At 39.2% G+C, this 15,871-nt stretch overlaps 1 protein-coding gene across 1 annotated transcript in view; it reads right to left on the reverse strand.

Moving 5' to 3' along the window:
* LOC109842840 (tetraspanin-6-like) overlaps positions 8,162–15,871 on the reverse strand; it is a 7,902-nt gene continuing 192 nt past the window's right edge. The window contains 4 exon segments of the mRNA XM_020411745.1: positions 8,162–8,363; positions 14,395–14,717; positions 15,492–15,865; positions 15,868–15,871. The exon segment at positions 15,868–15,871 is cut by the window's right edge and continues 192 nt beyond it. Coding sequence (XP_020267334.1) covers positions 8,351–8,363; positions 14,395–14,717; positions 15,492–15,865; positions 15,868–15,871 — 714 coding nt within the window. The 3' untranslated portion in view covers positions 8,162–8,350.

A 15,871-nucleotide genomic window follows, 5' to 3' on the forward strand; every position in this document is an offset into this window, starting at 1 on the left:
ACTCGGCAGCCCCCTGCTCCCGCCTGCCGACGCCACCCCATCCCCGAGCCCCCTTCCCTCTCTCCTCTCTCCTCCGGCAGCCCTCCCGAGCCTCCCCGGCGTGTCCGTTGTTGAATCAGTTTAAAAGGTATGATTTTTCTACTGAGCTTTAGAAATTTCAATTTTATTATTAATTATTGTTGAATTTGGTTAAAAACCCTAATTATGTTGAAAAATAAACGAGTTCAATTCTGAAAATCCTAACTTAATTAAATACATGTTAATTCATTTGAACAACACTAGTTATCATTATTGAGTTTTAAACACTTATAAACCCTAACTCATTTAAGTTTCATTCGTGCTATAAGTATGTGTGATTATTTAAGTTTGTGATGTGAAAATATGTGAAATAATTTTTTGTAAAAAATAGAGTGATATATAACACATTATAAATTTTTATAATGTGTTATAATCCAATTTAGGTGAATAAAAAAATAACGTTATCCCTAGACTTCCGTCCAATAATTACATCCAATTATTTGGACTTATAATATATGATATACGACTCAGATTTGGGTAGGAGACGAAGTTTTCTCCCAAAAATGAGCGTTTATTTTATATTATAGGAATAAAAAATTGGTACTGAAATTCGTAATTATTGGATCTGTCCTTCTCGGACGGGTTAGGAATATAGTAGTGCATACATCCAACTTTGTATACTTTGTATATTTTCATTCTTGAAAGTTTTGGCAGCACGTATTCGTTGTTCTCCGTGTACAATAAGCGTATGTTGTTCTGCGTTTCGGGTTATTACTGATACGTATAATAACATCCGCACAGTGTACAGGGAGAACAGCGGGTAGGTGCTGCCGAAATTTTCAAGAAATGAAAATATACAAAGTATATGAAGTTGGATGTAAGCACTACTATATTCTTAATGGATAGAAGCCTTCCTATGACAGCCGCAAGATTAGTGTAATTAGTTTCTACGTACGTTTTATATATATTTTATGTAGATAAATATTCATATTGTTAAATGATATATGAACGTATGTTTGATGTGTGTTGAATGTATAAGAGTAATGGATGTATTAGTAGTTGTGAGACTAATCGTATTTAATATTTATATATAATTTACAGATGAGGATAATTCCTGACAAGTCATGGATAGATATCCCTAGGTATCGTAGATTTCACGACACACGATACAAGGAGGGATGTGAAGCCTTCATGCGTTATGCGGAAATGAATTCGAGAAATTTAAGAAGCGGTGCTATGTATTGTCCTTATTGTAGGTGTAGGAATTTAAAGCTGCTGAATAAAAATGATATACGGATTCACCTAATAAAATCAGGTTTTGATGAGAAATATAAATACTGGAACTGGCATGGGGAAGGTATCACTAAAGATGAGGATCCAAATATACATGTTAGTACGTCCGGTGGCCAACGAATAGATGACACAGAAACATTGTTGAATGATATTTTTCCTCGACCTACAGAATATGATATTGATGATAATGTCGAGGATGATATTGGAGACAAAAGTGAAGATGATAACGAAGTTGAAGCTGAAGAGGTAGGAGATGTCGCGAGTGTCGAAAATATTGATGATATGCATTCCTCCGCGGAAATAAAGCGAATAATGGAGCTACTAGAAGATAGTGAAAAGGACTTATATGAGGGATGTACCGAGTACTCCAGATTTTTATTTATGCTAAAACTCCTTCATATTAAGACACTTAGCGGTATGTCAGATAATTATTTTGAAATGCTTCTTGATTTGCTTCGGACTGTAATCCCTGGAGGAGAGAATAGCATACCCCAAACAACTTATCAAGCTGAGAAGATTGTCTCTGCTCTGGGTCTTGATTATAATAAGATTGATGCATGTCCGAATGATTGTATTTTGTACCACAAAGCCAATAAAGACCTTCAAGAGTGTCCGACATGTGGAGTTTCTAGGTGGAAACAGCGCACAAATTCTTCAACAAGGATTACACCGGAGACAGAGATAACACAGAAGCAAATTCTAGTCAAAGTGCTTCGACATTTTCCATTGGCTCCTAGATTGCGAAGATTATACATGAACAAGGAAACGGCAAAGAATATGAGGTGGCATAAGGATGATCGAGTAGACGATGGTAAATTGAGACATCCTGCTGATGCTTTAATTAGCTTGGAAGCATGTTGATAAAATTTATCCTCGTTTTGCTGAAGATTACAAAAATATAAGACTGGGTCTATCAAGCGACGGATTCAATCCATTTGGGGTAATGAGCTCTGGGTGGTCTACGTGGCCAGTTGTATTAATGCCATATAATTTACCTCCATTGCTTTGTATGAAACAGACGTTTATGATACTTTCATTACTGATACCCGGTAAGCATGCTCCGGGAAATGATATTGATGTTTACTTAGAGCCTCTAATTGATGAGCTAAAACAATTATGGTCTGAGGGTATTTTAGCATATGATGCCCATTTAAAAGAGTCGTTTAGATTACGTGCTATTCTATTATGGACGATTAATGATTTTTCAGCTTATGCTAATCTGTCCGGGTACTCTACGAAGGGCAAGTGTGCTTGTCCTGTATGTGGTCCAGAATTTGAAGCTCTTCAATTACCACATAGCCGAAAGAGTTGTTATTGGTTTAATCGAAGGTGGTTGCCCTTGAGTCATAAGTACAGAAAATTATCAGCTAAGTTTGATGGCACAGTTGAGAAAAGAATGAAGCCGCGTCAACTGACAGGTAATGAGATCGTTCAATTACTTGAGGGGTTTCCAAAAGTTGTGTTTGGAAAAAAACGCTATTCTAAATTTAACCCGCTCGGAGTAAGAGATTACTTAAAGTTAAAAAAGCCATTGAAGCATAAGCGAAATGTCCGTAAAATGCAAGTTGAGGACGAAGCCCAAAAATTACCTAGAGGATGGACTAAATTTAGTATCTTCTTTCAGCTACCTTACTGGCAGAATCTTAAAATCCGACACAACTTAGATGTTATGCATATTGAGAAAAATATATGTGATAACATAGTATCAACTCTCCTACAAGATGCAAACAAGTCGAAGGATGATCTACGGGCGCGCCAAGATCTGACTGGTTTGAATATCCGAAATGATTTGCAAGCTCAAGACGTTGGCCTTAAAAAATTAAAGTTGCCTCTGTCTCGTGTTACAATGTCAAATGAGCAGATGCAATGAGTTTGTGAAATTCTCAAATCGGTAAAGTCGCCGGATGGTTACTCTGCTAACATTTCAAATAATATCCAGGTGTAAGAGAGAAAACTCTTATGTCTGAAGACACATGATTATCACGTTCTTCTCCATCAATTGCTCCCTGTTGCAATTCGTAACAATATGGATAAAGAAGCGTTGAAGATTATTATTGAGTATTGTGGATTTTTCAGAAAATTATGCTCTAAAGTCATAGATGTAGATGACTTTAAGAAACTTGAAGCCGATGTTCGAGTTACTCTATGCAATATGGAAGTAATATTCCTTCCTTCATTTTTTACAATTATGGTCCATCTTACCTAGCATCTTGCAAGAGAGGCTAGAATCGCCGGTCCTGTTACTTATCGTTGAATGTATCCGATTGAAAGGTAATTTACGATTTTTCTTATATTTATTAATTGTATACGTGTTTTTAAAATTATCGTGCTAATAATTAACTTTTATGATTATAAGATACTTGGGTTGCATGAAAAATAATGTTCGCAATCGAGCTCGTCCCGAGTGCTCGATAGCTGAAGGATACGTGGCTAACGAATGCTTTGTGTTTGCATCACGTTACATGCGTAAGAAGAAAACCACATCTCAAGCACCTCAAAAGGAGAGGAAGCGTGAAAAATACCCGAGATCTCTCTTAGATCAAATTCATGCATATGTGTTGGAAAACCTTGATATGTTCGAAGACTATCGAAGGTAACAAATAAAATCTGTAATATAGATGAGAAATATTCATTTTACATATAGTTTATCAATACAAACTTATATATTGTTTATATAGGCGACATCTGGAGAAGCTTAAGAATGAAACAACCGGTAGGAATGCAGCGCACAATATTCAGAAAAGACATAAGAAAGAATTTTCTGATTGGTTAAGATTTGATGTAAGTGTTTTACAATTAATTATTGAACATTCATAATATAACATCGCCTAAATATTCTCAAATTGTTTGTCTTAGGTTGAAAAATCACTTCTTGATGATACTACATTACCAGATGAAATTATTATCCATGCACAACGTCCTTATCACGAAGTGAGACGTTATAATGAGCATTTGGTGAATGGATATAAATTTCGAACGTTAGAGACCGATGATAGGAGGGTAACTCAGAACAGTGGGGTCATGGGCTTGTTTGCTCAAGAATGTTTTTCAAGTATAAGAGATCAGAATCCAATTCTAGCTGACATATTATATTATGGCCAATTAGAAGATATCGTTGAGGTAATTTACGGGTTTGGTAAACCAAAACAATGTACTTACACGATGTTCAAGGTTCGGTGGTGTCCTGCAAAAAAGCAAAAGGATCATTATGGATTTACACTAGTCAATCTTCACCGAGAAGTATATACGGATGAGAAATTCATTTTCGCAGAACAAGCTGATCAGTGCTTCTATGTGAAAGATCCGAATGTCATGTATGATTGGGTGGTTTTGTACAAGGAGCCAAGATCTGTTGTTCTTCCTAATAACAATGAAAAAAATATTGAAGAAAGTGAAGATAATTATAGTGAACCAATCGGTTCATCTGATGATGTTTGGCAAGAATTCTCTTACGCACAGAATGTGGCGCTGGATGTAGGTATGAACTATATGGATGAGGAGGCTCTTTGACCAGTCGGCTGATCGATCACGGAGTATCACCCCAGGTAGTGGTGCTGATGATACACTACCATCTCCGGATGCAGGTATAAAAATTAATTAATACTTTAATAAATTTTTAGTTATCTAGCTCATAGTGTTCATTTGTTGCAGATGCGGGATATTCATCACCCGGCGGTTCTGATGCAGCACCAGAACCATCCCCCGACACAGGTATTAAATATTTAATAATTGATAATGGTTAATTAAAATTTAATATTAATGATTCTTCTTTCTTATGTAGGTGCTACTTGGACCCCGACATATCCATCATATACATTCCATACTAACTTGCGGCCAAAGACACAGGACTATCTCAGTTTACCCTTACCTTCGGACTCTCATAAGTCCAAGGCTGACTCAAGGAAGTACCACCCACGTGCTGCGAGAAAGTTACAGGAAATGCTTCCTATGTTGGAGACTAGGAAAGCTGATGCACTCGCATCAAAAGATAGAGAGATAGCGAATGGTAAATTGTATAAATACTATTAATTTTCACATTTGTATATTATATGATATATTATCATGTTATTATTATTGTAGGTGCTAAGTCAGATCGCATAGAGGGACGACGTGGCGGAGGTAAGCCTGATTCTAAACAACCACCAAGAGGAATGAGGGCCATTATTAGGTGGAATAGTTCTAATTTGCCCGTTGGTCCTTGGTCGACCCGATTGAATGCATATATTGGGGTTCTCGTGCGTAGAGCGACCATTATCAACCCTTATTTTCATTTTCGAGAATTACCATGGACCGCATACGAGGCGATATGGACTGCGCTTATGGTAAGTGCATATTGTTTTAGATTTTCATTTATTAATAATTAGTAACTGATATTAAATTATCCTTACTAAATGTGTATGTAAATCTACAGGACTGCTTCTGCCTTGAGGACTTTGAGGGGGCTTGGAATTATGTGTTTAATGTCAAGGTTGAAGCAGTCCTCAAACAATGGAGGCATGAGAACAAACATGAAACCTATGACAGGTATGAGGAGGACTGGCAGAGGTTTTTAAACCTCGATGACCGAGTTGACGAGATTCATTTCACGGCTCTCCTCATGTATTGGGACAGCGATGCCGCCAAGGTTAGTTTCATGAAATTTAGTTTATAATTTTAAGATAGTATTTCATTTTATATTTATAGATTTTTTTAAAGAATAAATCCACGAAGGGGTCAGAAAATAGAAGAAAGAAGCTGCATGACCATCACTTGGGTTCACACTCCTACGCCAATCTTGAGGATGTTTATTATCAGGATACAATATATGTCATTTAAAGATTTAAAAGATCTTAATGTTTAGTATGATTATGAAATATCAAAATTTATAATATGACAGGGGAAATCATTAATGCCGATACACTTGAGGGCAAAAGTGGCATATGGTACTTTCCGTGAACAATATAGGGGTGATGAGAAGAATCGGGATAAGATCACGGCAAATCTCGAGTTAGTGGTGAGACTTATACATATCTTGAGTAGTATTATTAATTCTATTTTGTTAACATTACGAGGAAACGAGAACACAAATAATATGGTCATTTTCTTGAATTAACCATAAATTTGTGCTTTAGGAGGGATTTGAGAACGCATCCAAGGAGGCTGCATCTGTCTACATTTCGCAGGAGTCGATGAGAGCAGCCACAAGCAGTTTCCAGGCTATGCCATTTGTCGCACGTATCTCTGCCTTCTTGATTGACAAAATTGACCCGGAGCTGCATATTCAGGTGACTAGTGAGATGACTAGAGTTGCGCTGACGGCGAACTCGATGGACGATCTCATGGGGTATGTTATACAATATTTAGGTGGTGCTATTCCTTATAACGTGTATGGTGGTATCATACGGATCATTAGCTCGATTGGCGATAATTCCGGCGCTAGACAGAGTAGTGCTCAGGTACCTTATTTTTTCTTATATTTATAAATTCATTTTTATCTAATATGTTATCAAACACCACATAATGATTATTCAATTAAACATTCAGAGTGGAGATAATGGAGGGAGCAGCACCCGTTCTCGTAATCGGGATAGAGATACCGCCGCCGACGACGATGGGTGAGGTTTTTTTATTTTTAATGCAATAAACAGTTTTATTTGTTATAACACTACATTTATTCATGTCGTGTATCCTATCTTAGTCATGTGCATTGTTAGTATATATGTTGTTGGATGTGTATTAGATGTAACTGATTGATGTATATTTTGAGTTGGATGGTTGGATTTGTACAATGTGTTGGATGTGGTTATATTTGGTTTTTGGATGGAATTGTTATGAATTTTGATTATAATTGGATGGTTGAATGTATTCACGTGTACAGTATTTTCTGGATGTATTTATTAATGTAATTGTACAGGAAAGTATAAATTGTAATTAATTTTTTTTTTGCTGGAAAAAAAGCAACCTAGACGGAATTCCGTCTATATTGAGTCAATCTAGACGGAATTCCGTCTAGGTTGTGAAAAACCAACCAGACGGAATTTTCGTCTGGTATAGCAGACCAGACAGAATTTCGTCTGATCTGCTATACCAGACGGAAATTCCGTCTAGTTTAACAGACCAGACGGAAATCCGTCTGGTCTGTCAAACTAGACGGAATTCTTTATTCCGTCTAGGTTGACTTCCGTCTAGGTTGATCATCCTAGACGGAATTCCGTCTAGTTTGACTCAATCTAGACGGAAGCAAAATAAACCACCCAAACTAGACGGAATGCCGTCTACATGAACTAATCTAGACGGAATTTGGATCAACCTAGATGGAAATTTCCGTCTAGATTGATCAGTTTTCTACTAGTGATGGAATCTTATATAGGCACATTCTCTGCTGGAATATGAACTTGAGCGGTACAAAAATTTGTATCACCTGAAACTTATAATTTTATATCGAAGGAAAATAGCTTCTCATGCAATTAATGTAGCAAAATCTTGATCATATATAAATGAGTTGACATTGTCTATATAATTTTCTTTACTAGCTGCATGTGATGTGTTTTAGAACGTACAGAATATATTTGGAAGAAGATTTGTCCTTTTACTCTAAGAATGGGGGCTAAACATTTTGCTATGCTTTGAGTTATTCCAAATGTTATTAACTTTGATAGAAAAGAAATATTCACAAGCTTTTCTATAAGTTGATAAATGCTGATGGAAATAGCATCAAAAAGGTTCATGAACCTTCTTTATTCTACTTGGAACATCAATTAGTTTTTCCTGAAATTTTGCTCTATGGTGTTTATATCTGCAATATTTCGCAGGAGGGAGATTATATCGTCTCATGCAATTAGAAAAATATGATAAAACCGACTTTTGGACAAAATGCATTAATTTGTGCATATATAATTTACAGGGGAACAATCTTCACCGACAAGAAGAGAATAATTCCGGTCTTAATCCTACTCTCTAATGTACAAAATCATGCTATGTAGATATATAACACAGCTATACTGGCATTGTGAAACCACTGAGCTTTGATCCGCTAGTAAAGCTGGTCCCTCCTGCCACGTCACCACCTCCACCTGTATCAGGACAACTATTGTAACGAGCGTTTCGATTGAAAACAAAAATAATGGAGATATCTCGTTCTCTGAGTTGGCTGCATTTGACGCTTCTTTTTCCTCGTAACGTAGTTCACCGATAATTTTTCATCGTTTTGTTCATTTTCTTTGCTTCACCATTTGACATTTGCGTCTGATAGGCTAGGTGTATAAAACTTCAATTAACTATTCACAGTTACTCTTGCATGTCTACTGCATATTGTGCTGTTTATTTCTCGCTGCACTAATTTGATGTTCCTTTAAGAGATGCGCAGTTTATCCTTATGTTGAACTTAAAATTGACTGTGCGCAGTAAGGTCAATGAGCGTATATGCGCGAATTTTATTTATTAGATCCCTTGAAACATGTTATTATAGGTGAAAATAAATGTCAAAACCTGCTGCGTTCTGATTTAGATAGAATTATATATCTAGATTCTGATTCATCAAAAGCATATTATTAGAATTCCTCACCAACTTAGATTATTCTAGAACAACTTTCTAGAACTTCTTTCTAGTAACATCCTACAAAATATCTACCATGAAGTTTCTAGGAAGATACAAGTGTATGGCTAGTATTTATTCTTCTAGAAACTTCTTAGTAATGTATGGCTAGGATTAACTCTTCTACACACTTCCTAGCCCTCTTAAACAACTATAAATAGGGGTCTTGTGCTCTCATTTGGGCAAGTAAGCAAGCAAGCAAGAAGTGAGCTTGAGAGCTTGAGTGTGTAGTGTAGCCTTGTGTGAGTGTCCACCAAAATAAAGGAATTGTGTGAAAGTGAGGTGTTCTTGTAAGAACAAGTGTTGTATTCTCAAGTGTTCTATCAATAAAAGTTTCCTTTGTGTAGAGTGTTGTGTTCTTCAAATTCCATCAAAGTGGTATCAGAGCAAAGTTCGATCTAGCCGGGCCAATCGAAGGTGCTCGTGTACGAGATGGCGAACATGATCCAGCCACAGATTCCGAAGCTGATGAAGACCAATTACGACAACTGGAGTATCCAGATGAAAGTCTTGCTCGGCTCGCAAGACTTGTGGGATCTCGTAGAGAATGGCTACACTGAACCGGAGTCACCTGCAGCAGAAGCAACTCTCACCGCCACTCAGAAGAGTGAGTTGAAGGAGGTCAGAAAAAGAGACAAAAAAGCTTTGTTCCTAATATTCCAAGGCGTAGATGAATCTGCGTTTGAGAAGATTTCCAATGCCCTGTCCTCTAAAGAAGCATGGGAGATTTTACAAAAATCCTATCAAGGTGCGGAAAGAGCCAAAAAGGTACGCCTCCAAGCATTAAGAGTTGAATTTGAAAATTTGAAGATGAAAGCTACAGAATCAATATCGGATTATTTTAGTAGAGTTCAGACAATAACAAATCAAATGAAGAGAAATGGAGAAGCAATTAATGATGTAAGAATTATGGAGAAGATACTTAGGACTTTAGACTCTAAATTCAAATATATTATTCCGGCAATACAAGAGTCTAAAGATCTTTCCGAAGTATCTATTGATGAGCTGCAAGGTTCTCTGCAAGCTTATGAACAAGATATAAACATTAGTTCAAATCAAGCGGAGAATCTAGAACAAGCCTTGCAGAGTAAGATGACTATCAAAGAAGATAGTCGAAGAGGACGTGGAGGCTACAGAGGCAGAGGCTCATTTCGAGGTGGCTCAAACTTCCAGCAAGGTCGTAGGAGACAGTACCAAGGAGGCCATGAAAATCAAGATCGAAATAGAGATCGTGAACGATCATTCGATCGAGGACGAGGTCGTGGCACACGAGGACGAGGACAAGGAAGAAGTTACCATGAGGACAGATCTCAGCCACAGTGTTACAAATGTAAGAGATACGGTCATCTCAGCTACGAATGTTGGGAGAAATCAAATCAAGTGGCAGAAAGAAGCAACTTTGTAGAAAGGGAGCAGGCAGACACTTCAACAGTCCTGTTGACGTACCAGGAGAGCGAAAGCAAGAATAAAGATATCTGGTATCTAGATTCAGGTGCCAGTAACCACATGTGCGGCATCAAGGAGTTTTTTACCGAGCTGAACGAGACGGTACAAGGAGATGTCACCTTTGGAGATCAGTCAAAGATTCCAGTGAAAGGCAAGGGCAATATAATGATCCAGACAAAGACGGGCGAGAACAGGTACATCTCTGATGTCTACTATGTTCCAGCATTACGAAATAATATTTTGAGCCTAGGCCAGCTCCTTGAAAGAGGCTATGATATACATCTAAAAGACCTTGCCCTCACTATTAAAAATAAAAATGAAGTTATTGCAAAGGTGAACATGTCTAGAAATAGACTGTTTACCTTAAATATTCATGCTGACCCTGTCAAGTGCTTGAAGTCAATCATAAAAGACGAGACTTGGCTCTGGCATCTACGATTCGGGCATCTCGCTTTCAGTGGCCTGAATCTTCTATGGAAGGAGAAAATGGTAAAAGGATTGCCGCAAATCAACCATCCGAACCAGCTATGTGAAGGCTGTATGAAGGGCAAACAACATAGAAGAAGTTTCGAAGTTGGAAAGTCAAGAAGAGCAACAGAGTTGCTACAATTGGTCCACACAGATATTGCAGGACCATTTGAAGTCATCTCTCTTGGAGGAAACAGGTATTTTCTCACATTTATTGATGATTATAGCAGAAAAACTTGGGTTTATTTCCTGAAGGAGAAATCCGAAGCTCTGGAGAAATTCAAAGAATTCAAGGAGATGGTAGAAAAGCAAAGTGGGTACCACATCAAAGTGCTCCGATCAGATCGAGGTGGAGAATACACTTCGAAGGCATTCAACAATTTCAACAAGCAGTACGGGATAATTCATCAACTCACTGCCGCCTACACACCACAGCAGAATGGCATAGCAGAGCGGAAGAATCGTACCATTCTTGATATGGTCAGAAGCATGTTGAAGAGCAAGTACCTGCCAAAGACTTACTGGGCTGAAGCCGTGGACTGTGCAGTTTACCTCCTCAACAGATGTCCGACAAAGAGCGTCAAGTTCAAGACACCATTGGAGATGTGGAGCAACATCAAGCCAAGTGTCAACCACCTGAAGGTGTTTGGGTGTATTGCATATGCACACATCCCGGAGCAGAAAAGAAAGAAGTTGGACGATCGAGGAGAAAAGTGCATATTCGTTGGGTACGAGAGGAGGACAAAAGCATACAAGCTCTACAATCCAGTTACAAAGAAGATGATCATTTCAAGAGACGTGGAGTTCGATGAAGAAGATTATTGGAAATGGACCGATGAAGATAAAAATATTAAAGGTATGTTCTTTGAAGATAATGATGATGACTTGCAGGAGGTTGGAAGACCAGAACAAAGTCCACCTAATAGTCCAGCTCCATCAACCCCAACATCAACGCCGACATCATCCAGCTCAAGTGAAGGAAGCTCTTCAGGGGGAGCAACAAGGAGGATGAGAAGCCTAAGAGATCTGTACGACGATACAGAGCCTGTCGAGATGATGGATGACTACACACTATTCTGCTTGTTTGCAGAATGTGATCCGGTCAGCTATGAAGAAGCTGCTCAAGAAGATAAGTGGAGAAAAGCCATGGATGACGAGATCGAGGCAATCAAGAGAAATGACACATGGGAGCTCACTACCTTACCTGAAGGCCATAAACCAATCGGAGTAAAGTGGGTGTACAAGACAAAGACAAATCAAGATGGCGGAATCGAGAAGTACAAGGCCAGGCTTGTTGCAAAAGGCTATAGTCAGCGAGAAGGAGTTGACTATGAAGAAGTGTTCGCACCAGTCGCGAGGATCGACACCATCCGACTCATTATCGCATTGGCAGCACAGAACCGGTGGAAGATCTACCAGATGGACGTGAAGTCTGCATTCCTGAACGGCTACTTAGAAGAAGAAGTCTACATCAAGCAACCACCAGGGTACGAGGTGAAGAATCAAGAAGACAAAGTCTACAAGCTGAAGAAGGCATTGTATGGACTGAAGCAAGCGCCCAGAGCATGGAATGCCAGAATCGATGCATACTTCCAGAAGAACGGATTCCATCGGAGCCCGTATGAGCACTCTCTCTATACCAAGAAGAAGGATGAAGACATCATGATCGTATGTCTCTACGTGGACGACATGATCTTCACCGGCAACAATCCGAAAATGTTCGAGGAGTTCAAAAAGAATATGATCAAGGAGTTCGAGATGACTGACATTGGAGAAATGTCATACTTTCTTGGAGTAGAAGTGTCGCAATCAGAGAAAGGAATCTTCATCTCTCAGAAGAAGTATGCAAAGGATATCCTTCAGAAGTTCAACATGAGCAACTGCAATCCAGTCGCAACTCCTGCAGAAGTCGGAGTGAAGCTGAGGCGAGACACACCAGGAAGCTATATTGATCCAACTCTATACAAGAGTTTAGTCGGGAGCTTGCGCTACCTAACCATCACCAGGCCCGACATAGTGTTCGCGGTAGGACTGGTGAGCAGATATATGGAGGAGCCAAGACAGGAGCATTTCAAAGCAGCCAAGAGAATTCTTAGGTATGTCCGAGGAAGTATTGATCAAGGATTATTTTATACACAGTGTGCAGATTCAAGATTAGTCGGCTACACCGACAGCGATTATGGTGGAGATTTAGATGAAAGAAAGAGCACATCTGGCTACATGTTCAATATCGGATCAGCAACATTCTCATGGTCATCAAAGAAGCAGTCTGTCGTCGCTCTATCAAGTTGCGAAGCAGAATACATAGCAGCATCGACATGTGCGTGTCAAGCAATATGGCTCAGGAGTCTGATGAAGGAATTGCAACACCAACAAGAAGCACCGACAGAGATTCTCATCGACAACAAGTCAGCTATTGCACTTGCCAAAAATCCGGTAGCACATGGACGAAGCAAACACATAGAGACAAGATATCATTTCATCCGACATCAAGTTAAAAAGAAGACTGTGATGCTGTCATATTGCAAGTCTGAAGACCAAATCGCTGACATCTTCACCAAGCCACTAAAGACAGAGACATTTTTGAAGCTTAAGAAGAAGCTTGGACTTGAGAGAAATGAAAGTTGGTGATGAGGGGGAGTATTAGAATTCCTCACCAACTTAGATTATTCTAGAACAACTTTCTAGAACTTCTTTCTAGTAACATCCTACAAAATATCTACCATGAAGTTTCTAGGAAGATACAAGTGTATGGCTAGTATTTATTCTTCTAGAAACTTCTTAGTAATGTATGGCTAGGATTAACTCTTCTACACACTTCTTAGCCCTCTTAAACAACTATAAATAGGGGTCTTGTGCTCTCATTTGGGCAAGTAAGCAAGCAAGCAAGAAGTGAGCTTGAGAGCTTGAGTGTGTAGTGTAGCCTTGTGTGAGTGTCCACCAAAATAAAGGAATTGTGTGAAAGTGAGGTGTTCTTGTAAGAACAAGTGTTGTATTCTCAAGTGTTCTATCAATAAAAGTTTCCTTTGTGTAGAGTGTTGTGTTCTTCAAATTCCATCACATATAACTACATATATATGTTCTGATCTAGATAGAATTATCTAGATTCTGCTTCAGATCAAGAGCATATAACTACAGATATATATTCTGCGGCTTCCTAGCATTCTTTTTAATTGTTCATCCTTTTCTTGATGGATGGGTGCATCTGGGCTGTGGGTTTGTGGTTGGACGTCTTTGTGTTTTGTTCTCGTCAGCTTGTTAGTTTTTGTTAGTTGGTCGCCTGGGGATGTTTTTTTGCATAAATTTCACAAAATTACCGTGAACTTTGGGGGGGTGTTTGCTCAAAACTACCATAAATTTCCTTTATTAGAGGAAACTACATTTGAACTTTTTCCTATAGACTAACACGCCTGACATGCTTTGAACATTCTCCCCTATGTACTTCATATGTTTTTCTACTTTATACTTTGGGGGCGGATAGATATAAATAACGGCAGTTTAGACCTCTTATCCTAGAAGTTAGTATCGTTAGCAGTAATTTCCATTTGTTCAGTAAATGCTAAAAGAAGAAATTGAAGCTAAAATATCAGTCTTACCAGTAATAGTCCCGTCCAGGATTGACTTTGGACATGCGATTTCGTCCGTGAGGGTAATCCGACTCATAACGCTGTGCGTTCCTGAAGGCACAGCATCCGACAGAATAGATGCCAATGAGGAAGAGGAGGACGATGACGTTGAGGATGGAGAGCTTGTGCCAGTCCCTCCTCACTTGTTCCAGAACCCCAGCCTTACACGAGTCGCAACCATAGCACAGAACATCCGCGTCGTTGTTCCACCGATAGCAGTCCTGATCCTGTGCTGTGGCTTGTGGCATCACCGTGCCGTACGTGCATGATGTAGGAGGCTTGCAGCAGCCTGACTGCAAGTAATTAAACAGCGATTGTAGAAAATGTTAAGATCCGTGTATTTGCTGAGAGTTCCTTGATTAGGTGTACTTGTGTCATAGGTAAACAGAAATCACGGTTTGTCCTTTCTGATTATTATCTGGTAGGGTTAATTGCAAAATTGACAGACCTTAATTCTTTTACCCTCAGGAGGTCTACTCGTCAAAGAACAGTCTTCTCTTTACCTGAGGGTAAAAGAATTAAAAAAAATTCGATCGGGGGTCTATCCGCAACAATAGAACTATCGGAGATAATCTGCAGTTGGACGATAGTCAGTGGGTTTATCCGCTATCAGGTATGAACTAAAATCAGGAAATTCCAGAGTAAGAAAAACTATGTTGGATGTACTCGATCCGCAGTTATGTAATATTGCATGGATAAGTTGTGAATATCCTCTGAGCAGGTCGAGGACCTCGAATCTATTAGGATTATTGTGAGTGATTGTAAGGGCTTCAAAATAAATAAATAAATAAACTGACCCGGACTTTTACCTCAGCGGTATAAAATCTATTTGTAACAATACTAAATACACTTTCAAGGCCAGAAGATAACCTAGGGATGATGGAGTTCGTGTTTCTTGTTTAAGATTTGTACTCAAGATAATAATTAAACTGAAGGACTTATTGATCATCAATAACAAAAAAAAGGTGATAGTTACTATTGTTGGGGACTTATTCATCATTCATCTCTGTTAATAAGCTACCACACGCACAGAGAACACGTCACTTCCGACCAAAAAAAAACAAAACCTGAATAGGAGTAAGATCCCTCTGTTGGTAATCCAGCGGGGTCCACGTGGCGACCTTCGCGCATGTCCTGGACCCCACGACGCAAGCCCTGGCAGCCCTCCAGTACCTTTCCTCAGATATCCTCTTCCTCAGCCACCTCGAGTAGTCCTCCAGCTTGTACTCCTTGTACACCCTGCCGGCCACCTGGGTCCCACCTCCGCCTCCGGTGATGGCAAACCCGAAGACCGAGACGCAGAGAAGGGCGATGATGAGGAGGAGCACGACGAAGAGGTAGAGCCAGAGGGCGCAGGTGACGTTGAAGCAGGCGCCAATGAAGCCTGTGAGGGAGACGAGGAGGATGACGAAGCCGAGGATGAGGAGTGGGGTTTGGAGGGTGGAGT

The sequence above is a fragment of the Asparagus officinalis genome, chromosome 5 (genome assembly GCF_001876935.1).
Source record: "Asparagus officinalis chromosome 5, Aspof.V1, whole genome shotgun sequence".
NCBI lineage: Eukaryota > Viridiplantae > Streptophyta > Magnoliopsida > Asparagales > Asparagaceae > Asparagus > Asparagus officinalis.